We start from the raw sequence: 16,169 nt of genomic DNA on the forward strand, positions 1-16,169 counted from the left end.
AGGGTAGTAGCGGGTGGCTGTTTTTTTTTTGTTTTTTTTTTATATTTATTATTAGATCAGTAGAGATATTTGTTCTCGATCGTCTGGATTGTGGCGTAAAATCAGTGTTTTGCTCCTTCGAGCAATGTTGACTGTTGACCACTGAACCATGGCCGTTTTGTACTGTAGCGCACACAAACTATATTAAATGTTTACTTTTAAGTTTAAACTAATATTTTGTAACTGTACCTGTCTTATCTTGATTGTGTGTTGGCAGTACCAAATTATTATCTATCTAGTGGGATATTTTCCACCCGATTTTAACACACACTTGTCTGGTTTTATGAGGGCTTTTTAAAAGGCCCCTTTTTTCAATTTCTAAAGCAAACGATCCATTCAGATTAAACCTGCTAGGTATTATTTCAGTTGTTACTAATACGCAGCGGTTTTTCATCTTTTGAAACTTTTGTTCTTACACTCCAAAAATTCCTCAGTATTATTTTAGAGTTTTTGCTAGCAATCATTCGAGTCAGTGATTCTACTCAACTACATTTAATATAGGCGTGGAATAGTTTTTATTGCTTTTTTTAACTGAAGTCCAGTTTTCGTGTGTTTTTATAAACTTCAACCTTTAGTATCTACTTTGAAAAAGCTTTATTTTACCTAATTTGAATTAATTGTTGAATTAAATGTGGAATTACATTTGAAATTTACCACGAGCTTTGGGGTGAAGGAAAACATCGTGAGGAAACCTGCTCAAACCCGCGAAGAGATTCAATGGTGCGTGCGAAGTTCCCAATCCGCACTGGGCCCGCGTGGGAACTATGGCCTCGTGTTCTGAGAGGAGGCCTGTGCCAGCAGTGGGACGTATATAGGCTGGGATGATGATGATGAATTAATTGTTGACGAATAATATTAAACTCAATTGTGCAATTATAAGCGAAGTCTTTAACCGCCAGCCATCACCGGTGATCGCTGAATTTAACCTCCAAATTGACATCCGCGTTGTGAGAAATGTGTTTGTCATGAAGCAATAGCAACGCTTCATTAACCTATTCTCGCTTAGCGCAGCTCTAGTGAAAACACCTCAGCGGAAAATGGAAGAGATTGCTCTGACTGAACCGATAGGCCGCCATCGCTTGAGCTAACTTTGGGGCGGCAGACGTGAACTTGCCTTCGAAATCCAAAAGCTTAATGGTTACTTGACCTGAAATGTATATTTCAGAACTAAATTTTTGTTATTATTATTTTAAAATTTATGACGGTGGAAGCATTCTACACTTCCACTGAACGTAGATATAGTTTAGTTATAGTTAGTGTTTAGTATTGTAACTAAGGGACCCATACATTCCTGTATTTCTTTTATTATTATTTTTTGTATTTTTTTTCTTTAATTGTATAGTAATATAGTTTTTAAGTATTTTATTTGTAATTATATTTTTATGAAAAAATGACTTTCTGCCAAGATTCTTCTTGGCAATGATGGTCTTTCCGAAAGCGCTGGTAGTTAAAAAAAATGACGTGTAAAAGTGCCCATTGCGGCCTATTTACTGAATAAATCATTTGAATTTGACTTTTTGAATTTGAATTTTGCTTACTTTGTAATTTTCTCTCTGTGTACCTACATGTTTTCTGTATCGCTAACTATTGTGTCTTTAATCGAACAATTTTTGTATTCATCACCATCATCAGCCTACAGCAGTCCAGTGCTGGACATAGGCTTCTTCCATGGCGCGCCACAACACTCTTCAGCCCCTCGCATCCATCCGCCGCCAGCGACCCTCTTAAGATCGTCCGTCCACCGTGCCTCAGGACGCCCTACACTTTTATTTTAACGTATTGTTTAACGAATTTAAGTGCTGAACGCTTTTGAGTTAATTCAGCCATTTCTTTTGTTACTAGTTTTTTGGTTCCATTGTGCTTGAACTCGAAATATAAAAAAAAAACAGTGACACTGTTCGAGACATTTTTAAAGACGCTGTTTCTGCCTAAATTAAATCTTAGAGTGATTCCGCCACTAAATTATTATTAAATTTATTTTTATTCTTATACTTAGATCCAAAAGAGCGAACCCGAGTGGCAGTACGAGACCCGTCGCTTGCTACGTTTCACGGCGTCGTCTCTCAACATCGGCAACGAGGAATTCCGGCCTTATCTGCCCAAGCATCTGTGGCAGTGGCATCTCTGCCATATGTAAGTGCTTATTTGTACCGCGGCTTGGCTCGTGTGAACTATTACGGTCCGGCGACCGCGGGAGTTAGTATAATTTCGCCTAAAGAGCAGCTGGTCTAAGTAGCAAGTGGTCTAGAAAGTTCCCCGAATGTCCAGTAGGTCAAATTTAAATTTAAATTCTTTATTGCATAGCACATTACAGTACCTACTATTACAAAGGTCCTAAAAAGTAAACAAACGTACAACTAACTATATGTGACGCCCTGCAAGGGCACAGCAAATTAATGAGTAGGCAGGTGATGTCTTATTGATGTTACTTCAGTCAAAATTATAATCATTAAAAGGTAATTATAATTATAATCATTCGAGGTCTCCGTTCCAGAAATTATAATTCTATGATTTAAATTCGACGGAGCTCATCTTCAGAGCAACACAGCCGTTCACCATGCTGCCTTATTTATGTTTTAGTGTGGTGATAGATGGTTTTGTGTGATTTGCAGTGTGGAGGTGGAGAAACTGCATGAACACACATTTCTTTGCATATACGTAGCTATCATAATGTCCGGGTGAGCAAAGTAATTAATTTAGTTAATTGATATTAACCTCCGCAAAGTAACACCTGATTAAATAAATTATATTTTAACTGTTGGAAAACCAAGAGAATAAGCTACCAGTCAGGTTCTTTTTTACATAGGTATTTTTTTTTTGTTTTCCTTTGACTTTAACAAATACCTACCTACGAATATATGTATTGATAAAGCAGTCTATCTTTGAAATTCCACATGTTTTGGAAGTCACTTAAAGATGACTTTTTTTACTACTACAGTTTGCTAATAGTGAATATTAAATTTTGACATACCTAAGTATTATACGGAACCATCAGTGCAAGAATCCGACTCGCACTTGGCCAGTTTTTTACATATCTCAAAAGTACCTCTACTCTACTCCAAATTTTGAATTTATTTCGCTGCATTGTGGTAGCCATCAAACAACAGTAATAAAGATACGCCATACGAAGCAAAAAACACTTAAAAAGAAATCCACTTGAGGAAAAGACGTTAAAAATCAAAGGTGAAGCAAAGTCTGATAACAAACGTGCTTGTGTAATTTAGGGAAAACTGGCAAAGGTAGAAAGAAATCTAAGACTGAGGACTCGTAGGAAATTTCACAAATTCACTATCGGCGTGATAATTTTTGAAAATTAAAATAGCGTAGTATTCATTAATTAAGATTAGACAAATTTTAATTTACAAAAATTAAATACAGTGTTTACAACTGAAAGAAATGATTAAAATTACAAAAACCAGCCAAGAGCGTGTCGCACATGCCCAAGATAGGGTTCCGTAGCCATTACAAAAAAAACAAGTAATATTTCATATTGCGTACGGAATCTTTCAAGTTTACTTATATACTACTAATTCTCATGAAATTTTATCGGTTATAATTTTTCTTGTAAATTTGATATACTTGCTACTATCCTGAATTTTTTCAAAATTTTCCACCCAACCGTTTAGATTTTAGAGGGGGGCGGGGACGCACGACTAATGAAAATTTGCACTTTAAAGTGGAATATTTCGCAAATACATTACTGAATCGAAAAATCGTAAAGGCAACCCCCAATGGTTTTAAAATACCATTCTAACGATACCCCACACTATAGGGTTAGTCGAGAAAAAAAATTACCCCTACTTCACGTCTATGGGAGGTACCCTAAAAAAAAATTTTTATTGTTCTTTATTTTACCAGTTTCTCGGCGTGACTGATATGTAATTCAGACCAAATTACAGCTTTCTAGTACTAACGGTCTCTGAGCATAGCCGCGGACAGACAGACAGAAGGACAGACATGCCGAAAGTACAAGGCTTCCTACTTGACTACGGAACCCCTAAAAATGATCGTTTAGTCAAATAAACTTCGGAAAACATTGATTTACGAAAAATAATACTATCCTTGACATTTCAAAATTTGGTAGGTAGACTCAGTCCATGATTTCGAGCTGGAAAAACAGGGTACCTTCCAAATTTTGATGAAATCGGAGAGATAAACTCAGGGTACAACGGTAGACAGAAATGCCCTTTTATGGGATGACCTTACGGTCACAGTGACAAAATTTGGAGTTGAAATAAAATACAAAAAACCTCCAAAAAACAATCTTAATTTTCAACCAGTTGACCACTAGGCCACACGGCTTAATAAACGCGCGCTTTTTTAATGGGGGTTTTCCGGCTAATGATGATGATGATGGTGTCAAGAGACGGAACCCCAAAAACCTCGAACTGTGGCATAATCTGGCAATTCTAGCAGACAATAAGGACTGATTTCAACACTGGAATTGTATTTGGGACAATCGGGATCCCCTTAATACGCTTAAGTAGGCAGTTCTTTTGAATCCGGTTTTTATTATAATCTTTCGTTACGGAAACTTAATTCGGGCGATGACTGGGCGGGATGCGTAGGATGCTTAATGGTTTTTAGGGGTTCGTGAAAAATTCAGTCAAAATGTATTTATGCAATTTACGCTGTATAATGTCGGCGGGCGATCGTAAAATCCGCCAGATCACGAAATTCCTAGACATATCGTGTAATGGTGCCATTTCATGAATTGGCTAAGGGACATCCGCCATATCTTTAAAAGCTCACCGTTTTACGATTTGCCTAGTGACGTTTAGGCAGATCATGAAATTCCTAGGCATTTCATGAAACGCCGCCATATTGGTCCTGGCACTTCGCCGGCCGGTGCCGCGGCACGCTCGCTTCGCTCGCTCGGCTCGTGCGTTGTGGTCACAATTTATACTAACAACTCGCTTCGCTCGTCGTACCAAATTTTTCCTTTTTTTCGGCATATCACGATGTGCCCGGTATAGGGCTAGGAATATCGACGAATGTTGCTCTAATCTGCCGTATTGTCTTTCGGGCACATCGTGATATGCCTGGCCAACTTTTAATTTCATGATCTGGCGGATTTTACGATCGGCCGCCGACATATATAAGCGCTGAATCTCAAAAAAATTACTTGAAATTTGGTACGAGTTTGGATGACAATATACCAAACTACAGTCAACCAAAAGAAGAGTCAGCAAAAAAGCTTGTATTAAATTGATTCAGTAATAGCCTTAGCCTCTAGCCTTGAAAAGCTCTAGATTGTATGTAACACACACACACACACACACACACACACGTTTTTGTATTGTATTTTAAACGCTTTATTGTACATTAAAACATATGAAATTATCAAACACACAGGTTCTACCTAGTTCGGGCACCAGTCTCCCACACAAGCGTGTTATAGTCAAACTACGCATTAAATAGTAGGAAATTTAAATTGTTATTTTATAACTTGGTGGTGGGGAGAAATAAATAAAATTATTATTATTATTATCCAGAAATTATACTAACACACAAAGGCTTATACAGGTATTATTTGTCCTACAGGCATTACCACAGTATGGAGGTGTTCGCCACATTCGATATCTTCAATACCACTACAGGAGACAGGGTTGCTGAGGGCCACAAGGCTTCCTTCTGCCTAGAAGACAACACTTGCCTGCCCGGAGTGGAGAAGAAGTATTCCTGTAAGAACTACGGGGACCAAGGTACAATATTAATTTGGATAAGAATCTTATTAGTGATGAGCTATATTCTGTGTATACATAATTATTACATGAGAACGTGTGGATTTTTAACGCTACCGGGAGGAAAAGTACTAAACTTAATGGGATCCTTTTGACTGCCATAACTTTATAAGTCATAATGTAATGATTGTCAAAATTATTGTTAATTTTTTTTTTCGCTGAAACAGTACATTTTTCATAATTTTTAAATGGTCACGTGTAGAATTCTATAGGTCGATATAGACCCATACTTAAGAGAAGTCTCTTCGTTCCATTCTCCATACAAACGCAGTCCCGGTCACATTTGAAAACTACTTAAGCAATAGAAATAGATGAAATTTTGTAAGTATGGACTCGACGTAATTATCTATGCCTGTGGTTTTTCAGATTTTCATATATATGAGTAATATCAGAATTATTTATTAGAGTTCAAAAGTCGACAAAAAAAAGATGTCAACTTTGCACGAGAATTACAGACTAATAAAGCATTTTTACAAAAATGCAAAAACCACAGGCATAGAAATTGTAACATATCATTTATTCCTGTGCTATACTTTTCGTATAATATGAGGAACTAAATCCAAAATTCAACTGTCCAAATCTTGAAAAGCCTACAGCTATCTTGATATAAATTACGGACGTCGTTTCGGAAGGCATGGGGGGGACGGTGCGAGCGCTTATGTCACGAGCGATAAAGATAGCAATATCCCAAACGAATACCTAACGCGGCCGCGCGGCCGGCAGGGAAACTTCTCTTAATACTGAAGATACGGCAATTTACTTCCTTTGGTTATTTTTATTTTATTTTTGACTGCCCTAAAAAAAAAATGCATTAACAGATTTTCACTTACCTAGGCGCCAACTAGGCACAGTAAGAAATATTATATTAATAACCTAACCAACAAAAAGTTGCAAACCCCCGACTTTCACTTCAAAGTTTAATATCTCAAAAACGGCTTAACCGATTTGGATGAAACATGTCTAAGAACCATGTGCCGTGGCAGACAAAATAATATTAATTATAGTAAGTGTCTGTCGGCGTCTGTGCGGCCGTGTAACGATAGATATAAATACGTAAGTAGACACTGTCTAGAAGAATATTATTTTTTCTGCCACGGCACGTGTCTGGCACGCTCAATGTCTGTAGGTATAAACGGGAGCTACGTTGCCACAGACACAGACACACATAGCGGTCAAACTTATAACACCCCTCTTTTTGCGTCGGGGGTTAAAAATCATAGACTAAAATGCAAAATAATTAAATATATTGACTAAACAACGCAAGAGTAATCAATACAATACATTATACATACATCCTTTTATTAAGTACTAACTATTTTTTAACCGACGAAAAAAACGGAGTCGACGCGTATATATACATATAGCATATACCCCGAGAGTGGTCCCATTTCAATTTGGAAAAAATATTCCTACCCTAAGGGTAGGTAAACAGGGGATGATTGATTGTTCAGTCGCTGATTGTACGGTATGACCAGGCATAACTTTTTACAGAGTAGTCTGATTTTCATAATTCTTTTTTTATTAGATAGGGCATACCTTGAAGTTGGTATTATATACATTTGGGAAAAAAAAACACCCCAAGGGTAGGAAAAAAGTATAGAATAAAAACTTTTAACAAAAAAATTGATTTGAAATTTGTTTGACTTTAATCTAGTACCAGTTTGAAGTCGGTGCCTCAGCGCGAGCCAGGAGGAGTGGACCTTTAGTCGTCTAACTGATGGGCTTCTATCACTCCTCCTGGCTCGTGCTGAGGCACCGACTTCAAACTGGTACAGTCACGTCTAAAAGTATGTATACACAAAAAAATTGAAAAATATGTAGCCACACATTTTCATCATAAATATGTATCTATTACTGACACCAAAAATTGTATTCATTAAACTGTTTCAGTATTATGTAATCACAAAATGCTTCAGAAAGTTGCATACTTAAATAAATTCCATTTAAATGTATCCACCTCGTAGGCAAAAATAAGTATACATGAATGGGTTCCATATACATATAACCACACCAATTTGGCAAATATTTGTATACGCCGTTTGATTCATAAATATGTATCCAGACTGCAACAACAAACCTTGTCTGAACTGGCATAGAATCGTAAGTTGTATATTTAACTGATTTGACAATTCACGAAAACAGTGCGGACTTGTCACTGCATACGTCTATCTCACGATTATTCTATGACGCACTTGACAGTCCTTAGATTGAATTGACTTGTAAATATTGAGTATTTCAGTTTAGGGTCATTCTCAGAAAGGTGCACTAAGCATTTTTTTTTTTATTTTAATTATTATTTTAATTGTTAGTGGTAGAGCCGCACTGTAGCCAGTTATTGGTTTGCAGTACGAATGGGCGGGCTCGACCGGGGTAGTACCACACTCTCACAGAATATCGACATGAAGCAGAGCTGGCTTGTTCCTGCTACTGTGTTTCGTACGATGAGTGAGAGATCTATAATTAAAATTACAATGATTAAAGATTGCAAATTATAGATGCTTCAGTGGATCTGTCCTCAGTGGATGACCCGAACAACTTGATCGCTTTGGGCTTAGTCGATATTAATGACCACTCTGGACTTTCCAGTATTTGGTGATCTTGATGGTGATTAAAAAATTAAATATATCCATACCAAATTTTATCCAGCTCACTCCAGTCAGTTCATCCCCCATTTTCTCCCCTTAAGGTTAAGGGTTGCTTTTGGAGATAAAAACTAAGTACCCTATGTTCAGCCCCTTGACAGTCGAAACCAGTCGGTTTTGACGTGATACCGGAACAGACAGAGTTACTTTCAATTCATCACTCCATAGTATAAAACAAAGTCGCTTTTTTGTCTGTACGCTTAGATCTTTCAAACTACGCAACGGATTTTGATGCGGTTTTCACAAATAAATAGTGTGATTCACGGTGTCTATGTATACCGTAACCGTGTTGTGCCGGAACGGGTCACCAGTATATAATATTATTTTAATGGAGTATGGATTCGTAGTATGTATGTCCCTGCCGCATGCAGGTTACGAAAGAGACAGACATGTAATCTTAACAAAACAGTAATTCTTCAAACGAATCAAAATATCAAATCGTGTTTACATATTTATGAATCAAACGGCGTATACAAATATTTGCCAAATTGGAGTGGTTATATGTATATGGAACCCATTCATGTATACTTATTTTTGCCTACGAGGTGGATACATTTAAATGGAATTTATTTAAGTATGCAACTTTCTGAAGCATTTTGTGATTACATAATACTGAAAAAGTTTAATGAATACAATTTTTTGGTGTCAGTAATAGATAAATATTTTTGATACAATGTATGACTACATATTTATGCAACCTTGTTTTTGTATACATATTTTTAGACGTGACTGTACCTAGATTAAGTCCAACAAAAAAGGTATAATTTTTTTGCTTTTCAGTTTTTTCGGCGGTTCACTTTTTTCAGTTCCCGATCCATAAAGGGACTAACTAAATACTTATATTACCTAGAATTCTTGTATAGGTACGCCATCGGGGTTACAATGACAAATTTAAATGTTTATTTTGGTTTGTCATGCTAACATCTGGTAACATGGTGAACAGTTGTGTTGCCCTGAGAATGAGCTCTGATTGAGTTCAAAACTGGTAAGTGTAGTGTGGTGGTGTTTGTGATAGTTGAGTTCGTGTGATTTGTGTGTGTTCTTACAATGTGGAGGTGGAGGAGCGCTGCATGAACAGACTTTTGTTACATAGACGTAGCTATCACAAGGTCGCGGGTGAGCAAAGTAATTGTTTTTAGTTTGTTCATTTACTTCGTTAAAGATATTTGATTTCCAAGAAATACAAGACAGTTTTAAGTGAACCTCTTCTCAGTGGATAATAAGACATTAATTCTCTCCCTGCTTTTATAGTATTTTCGGTTCAATTCAATCGTTAATTTATATCCTTTCTCAATCTTAGAGCATATTTTATTTGTGGTCTGTGAATTCACTAATTTATCGTTCTTCAGTTGATAGAGAGACGTTTTATTTCAACTTTAAACAGTTTCGAAACTTGGAGCTGAATTGTAGAAGGATTTGTGATTGCATTTACTTCTATTACATTTGTAGAAAATTTTATGTAGTTAACTTTTCTACTTAAAGTTTTTACTTAACTATTCGAAAAATATTAACCTTATACTTCCTCTCCTCACCCACCATTCGCTCTACCCCCACTAGAAAAACTTTTCAATTGTGAATCAAATCAATTCTTATTAATCAAATAATCATACCAATCATACACCAATTACAATTATAATTCCATCAATACACCTCTATTACATCAATACACCAGTAGGTAATACATCAGTTAGAAGAAAGAAGATGCTTCCACCGTCATAAAATAGAAAGTGAAATTCGGGTGTACGCATTAAATTATAATTTAATATTACGTTAGGGCAGAAATGCCTCTGTTTCCTCGTAAATTTTGTTTTTAACCCTCGACGCAAAAAGGGGTATTAAAGAGGTGTATTATTAACTTATTAGTTTGACGCTAATGTCTGTCTGCAAATAAAAGATTTGAATTTGAATTGGACTCTCTGTGGCATCGCAAACGAACGAACTGATTGCGATGGATTTTTTTGGGGGTTTCACGCGTTTTTTCATTAACCCATATATGCCCAGAACTATTTTTGGTCTCCGATTTCTTCTTTAGCACAAACGTCACAAATAATCAATTTCTTTTGCAAAATCGCGCGTTAGCTGATACCTATTTTTCGGGACAAAAACGACCCACTGGGCATATATGGGTCAAAATCATTTAAGAGTCGCCAGTACGCTCGCCGCTGATCGCATTTTCATACAAAACTAGTTCGTTCTACAAACAACACACTGAAGCAAAATAAAACTTTTGCGACTATAATGGGAGCAGCTATTTTGATGCTTATAATTTTATTAGTTTAGTTCATATCAATGTAACAAATAAAATCACATTAATTATTAGTTTTGTATGAGAAATGGAAATTTTTTATTGTTTCTTTCCGTTACATTTTATTTTAAACAAACCTAATTAAAAAAATCGTAATGGCTACTCCCAAAGTTGCAAAGTTGCGTTTTGATCTGTGCTTGTAAATAAGAACGAACTACGTTTGTATGGGAAGCGAGCTTGCGGGGGACTCTTAAATTCTTAACTATGTTTCTTTAAAATCGGTTTACTCGTTTTTGAGATATTGAACTTTAATGACTTTTTAAGTTTACATGTTATTTAATTTTTGATAACTTTCTTAAATCAAATTTAACTTAACTACCCATTAGGCTGCGGACACTTCGAACTACCTTGAAGTTTAAAGTACCCATTCCCTTAGGGTCGTCAATCCTGAAGTGTTATAATAGTTTGAAACTGAGTAATCGCTCATTCGGAGATTTGAATATTATAGCAATGGGATCACTTAGGTACAGTCACCAGCATTAATATCTGCCACACACAAACACAAACACAAAAATATCTGACACGTCCTTCCGGCCCTAGAAATAGAGTCTTATCAGATATTTATGCACGCTTGTTGCGTCACATATTGGTGCTGGTGACTGTTCAGTTAGTATCAGAAGTAGCTGTTCACTTTCATACTTTGTCCTATTACAGCCACGTACTAAACGCCATGCAAGATTGTCAATGTGTCAATGTAGGTAGAGCAAAAAAGTGATCCGCTACTTTCGATGCTGACTGTACAATAACAAGTACGTGCGTGATGAAGGACGCTGAACCTTTGGATATCTACCTTAGACGGGGTGTGGCCTGTAATACTAGCAAATAATTAAAACAAAGATCATACTCGTCAAACTGAACAACATTAGTTCAGCGACTTTTAAAAATAATTAGTTTTTTAATTTTTATTAAGTACACTTTTAAGTTTATTCGAAGAGGCAATGTAAAGCAAAATGCTTGATATTTGTAGCGTGACAGGCGACGTCAGTTGTGTTTTAGGATGGTGTACACATTGATAGCAGTAAGTATTTAATTTTGTATGAAAAAGGGAAAATTCAAAGACTCCATTATTTTTAATAGTCGCTGAACTAATGTTCAGTTTGACGAGGACGATCTATGTTTTAATTTTTTGCTCATATTTACAGGCCACCACCGGTATAAAGTCCGTCCCGCATACACTAGTGTCTCAGTGAGCCTATAGACCTTGTGAGTTTGTCTTTCTTTACGTATTGGCTCCGTCATCATAATCATCATAATTAATTATCATTATCCCAGCCCATATAAGTTCGACTACGCTGAGCATAGGTCTCCTCTTAGAATGAGAAGGCTTGAGCCGTAGTTTCCAGTGCGAATTGGGAACTTCTCACACACCATTGAATTGCGTCGGAGGTTGTGCAGGTTTTCTCACGATGATTTCCTAGACCATAAATTTCACATGTAATTAAGAACATGAATTTCGAAAACTAAGAGATGCGAGTCCGGGTTTGAACCCACGACCCCCTGCTTGAGAGGCCATAAATCAAACAAAGGACCATGCGTCAAAATGGACCAAAAACCAACAGAGCTGAGAATTAGGTCACTAAAAAGGTTTGCTCATCTACTTTATTTCATTCTATGGGCACACAGTTAAATTCCATTGCATAGGTAACTGAGAAATACATATTTTAGTGAAAAGTTTAGTGTTTTTCTTAGAGAATATCGGTAGAACACCTTATATAAAATCTTGCTTGTGTGAAATCTTGGAGATCAATGTTAAGGCTACTTGTACACGAGTAAATCCGTCTTAATTGTTTTTAAAGCCATTATAAGGAGAACGTTTCTCATAGATATTTACTCTGAATAAAACTTGAATATCTCAGCTTTGCAATGGAATTGAACTTTGCCCGTAGAATGAAATGAAGTATCTCTCTAATGAAGTTCTCATAAAGAATAATTCTCAGCTCTATTGGTTTTTGGTACCCTTCCCATACAAAGTTGCCCATGGTCCTTTAATAAGATTAATGAACAAAATACATAACGGTAATTTGGTATGCAATTTTCTCAGAAATTAACATCTTCACAGAATTGTAATAAAATAAACCTAACCTAAATCAAGAACCTTAGAATTGACTATCACAAAAGTTTGTATTTATAGTCAATAGTTTTGAACATGAAACTACCGTGAGACTCACTCATATTAAATATAATGACCCCGATAACTCACGTCTTAAATCGAGTTTAGCTCGACATGTTTCGGGCTAATCCGTAGCCCTGCGTCTTCGGAGCAACGCGACTCAGCCCATAATTTAACCCACATAAGAGTTTATTACGTTTGGTCCTAAGCCGTGTGAACGCTTTGACTTTATTTTGCCATATCTCAATATTTAGTCAATAGTTTCACTGAAAATCATGTTGTATCATTGACCATATTATAATAAAATAAATAAATTTGTTTATTTTCAGGTAAAAACCCATAGCAATTTACACAATTACATTGGAATTACAAAAGGAAAATAACAAAAAAAAATAGTTGAATAAAAAAATAGGTACATAAATTAAAATTAAAAAATTAACAAACATTCCATTGCAACAGTAATAATTATATTTAAGTACTACTCCCAAAGCAGCCGTACCTATACACATAATGAGTTTACATGCATCACACATTGCCCCCATTATTTATTAATATGTATTTCGTCCATTATCCTTTTTAAATTTCAATTATTTTGACTTATTTACCACCATCTTACTAAATCCTGTAGACGTAGCAACAAATCTTATATCAATTCCAACATCTAAAAAGCATTTTAACTCACAAAATCTATCTGCCGCAATGATTCTAACCCTCCAATCCACTAACACCACCTTCCAAGGTATTTCCCGTAGCTTCGAGACAAAGCTGGCATGTGTTTGATGTTTTATTGCGTTCCTTTAGGTATATCCGTGAACTGCTCTGATGTCTACCAGTACAACCTTGACTGCCAGTGGGTGGACGTCACTGATGTCGAGCCTGGAGATTACACGTTTAAGGTGAGATTTTAGGGTGTGCAATGATCGGTATAACAACATTCTTGATCTTGGAAATTATATCAAATCAAGGAGCTTTTTTATTAAATAAACCTAACCTAAATTGACCCAAAATACATCAAATTTAATCAATAACAATAGAAATAAGTTTGGTTTTTTAAGATAAATTGCATTATATCAAATGAAAATTATTTCAATTGTTGTTATATCCTACTTATCCTACTAATATTATAAATGTTTGTTACTCAAAATATTAGACAAGTATTTTTAGGGTTCAGTACCTCAAAGGGAAAAACGGAACCCTTATAGGATCACTTTGTTGTTTGTCTATCAGTCTGTCAAGACCCTTTACCTCAAGAACGCGTGGAGGTATCAAGCTGTCCCTTGGAGCTGTGGAAAAATCAAACTTCTAAGCCAACGCAATCAAAAGATACAGCCGTTTATGCTGCAAATTTTTGACACTCGCAAGGGAATCAAAACCTACGACTACAGTGTACTTCCCGAGAACTCAGAGTAAATTTGGTATGAAGCAACGTCTTACAACACAGATAAAGGAAAAATTGCGAAAAGCATACATTTTTAGTTGCATCACAAAATAAAAATATTTGTGTACGGAACTCTCGGAAAGTTCGGAAGTGGAGGGCTGTGATGTCACGCAGTTCTAAATAATGTTAAACGGCGTGATATCTCGCGGAACTTCAACTGGCCTAAACTTTGGCTGGCTTTTGAGTCTAACATCTGGTAGCATGGTGTACGGTTGTGTTGCTCTGAAGATGAGCTCTGGTTGAGTTCGAAACGCGTCAGTGTAGTGAGGTGGTGATGATTGATGGTTTTGTGTGATTTGTGTGTGTTCTTACAGTGTGGAGGTGGAGGAACTGCATGAACACCCATATTTTGCATAAACTTAGCTATCATATTAAGGTCACGGGTAAGCAAGGAAATTCTTTTATTTCATTGATATACCTCCGCAAAGTAACGCCTGATCAATTTTTTCTTTAATTGTCTATCTTATCATTCTGTGGCTTGGCAAAGACGCCAGGCGTTTTTTTTTATTAAGTATTTGTTTTCATGCAAGTATATTAATTATCAATAGTACCTGGGCGACTGAGCTTTGCTCGGGCTAAAACTCGATAGGTAATAAGCGTTTTCCCAGAGATAAGACCAAGCTAGATCGATTTGTCATCCCCGAAAATCCCTGTACCAGATTTCATCGAAATCTTTGGAGCCGTTTCCGAGATCCCCGAAATATATAATATAGGTACACATACATTAGATAATAATGAATTATTAACTATTTATATAATTATATGTAATTTTCTTTATTTAGCCAGTATTTTTTTTTACCGCGCGCAATTTTGACTAGTGACTATCTAACTATCTTTGTAAATTTTTTGCACACAGACCTCGTCCCGAAGTAAGCAAACCTTGTGTAATGGATACAAGGCAAAGAATAAACATACCTAATTACCTAAACACAGTAGAACAGATGCTACTTGCTACTTTGAAACAAGGATAGATAATGCACGTTCAAACTATATACGCAAACGTTTTTAAAAACAACCCTTTACTTAAGTTTGCAGGATCTAGGACCTTGTGTAAGGTCCGCCCGGATTGCTACCACCATCTTGCTCGCTAATCCTGCCGTGAAGCAGCAGTGCTTACACTGTTGTGTTTCGGCGTGAAGAGTAATACAGCCGGTGAAATATCTGGCAATTGAGGTAACCCATCTTAGGCCTCTAAGTTGGCAACGCATCTGCAATCCCCCTGGTGTTGCAGGTGTCTATGGGCGGTGGTGATCTCTTACCATCAGGAGACCCACTTGCTCGTTTTCCATCCAGTCGAATGAAAAATAAATAAATAAAGTACTGTAATAGGCTACATTGAATAGGCTGTTACTGGACCAGTGAGATACACCTTTGGCCGCATCTGCACTTAACATCAGGTGAGATAGGGGTCAATTACGGTCAGTTATATGTAAACAAAAAAAAATAAACATAAAGAAAATGAACTTTTCTTCCAACTATGCTTTAATTTCATCATAACCGCACTAAATACCCAGCGCAAAGCGGGACTTTTCTGCTCTAGAGCAGAAAAAATTTATGAAAATCCTTTATTGCATTGTTATAGTTTTTTTAAAATTAAATAAATAAATAAATATCATGCGACAATTCACACCAATTGACCTAGTCCCAAAGTAAGCTTAGCAAAGCTTGTGTTACTCGTATGGGTACTAAGCAACGGATAAATATAATGATATAGATAGATACATAACTAAATACATATTAAACATCCAAGACCCGAGAACAAACATTCGTATTTTTCATACAAATATCTGCCCCGACACGGGAATCGAACCCGGGACCTCAAGCTTCGTAGTCAGGTTCTCTACCCACTAGGCCATCTGGTCGTCACCAAAGAGGTAACACAGATATTTCT

The 16,169-nt window shown here is 36.4% G+C and overlaps 1 protein-coding gene across 1 annotated transcript in view; it reads left to right on the top strand.

The window, feature by feature from the left end:
* Positions 1-13,748, top strand: part of LOC141442509 (lysyl oxidase homolog 2-like) — a 35,496-nt gene extending 21,748 nt beyond the window's left edge. The window contains exons 6-8 of the mRNA XM_074107530.1: positions 2,036-2,172; positions 5,584-5,744; positions 13,642-13,748. Coding sequence (XP_073963631.1) covers positions 2,036-2,172; positions 5,584-5,744; positions 13,642-13,748 — 405 coding nt within the window. The remainder of the gene's footprint in view (positions 1-2,035; positions 2,173-5,583; positions 5,745-13,641) is intronic.
* The last annotated feature ends 2,421 nt before the right edge of the window (positions 13,749-16,169 follow it).

Source organism: Choristoneura fumiferana, chromosome 25 (assembly GCF_025370935.1).
Source record: "Choristoneura fumiferana chromosome 25, NRCan_CFum_1, whole genome shotgun sequence".
Taxonomy (NCBI): domain Eukaryota; kingdom Metazoa; phylum Arthropoda; class Insecta; order Lepidoptera; family Tortricidae; genus Choristoneura; species Choristoneura fumiferana.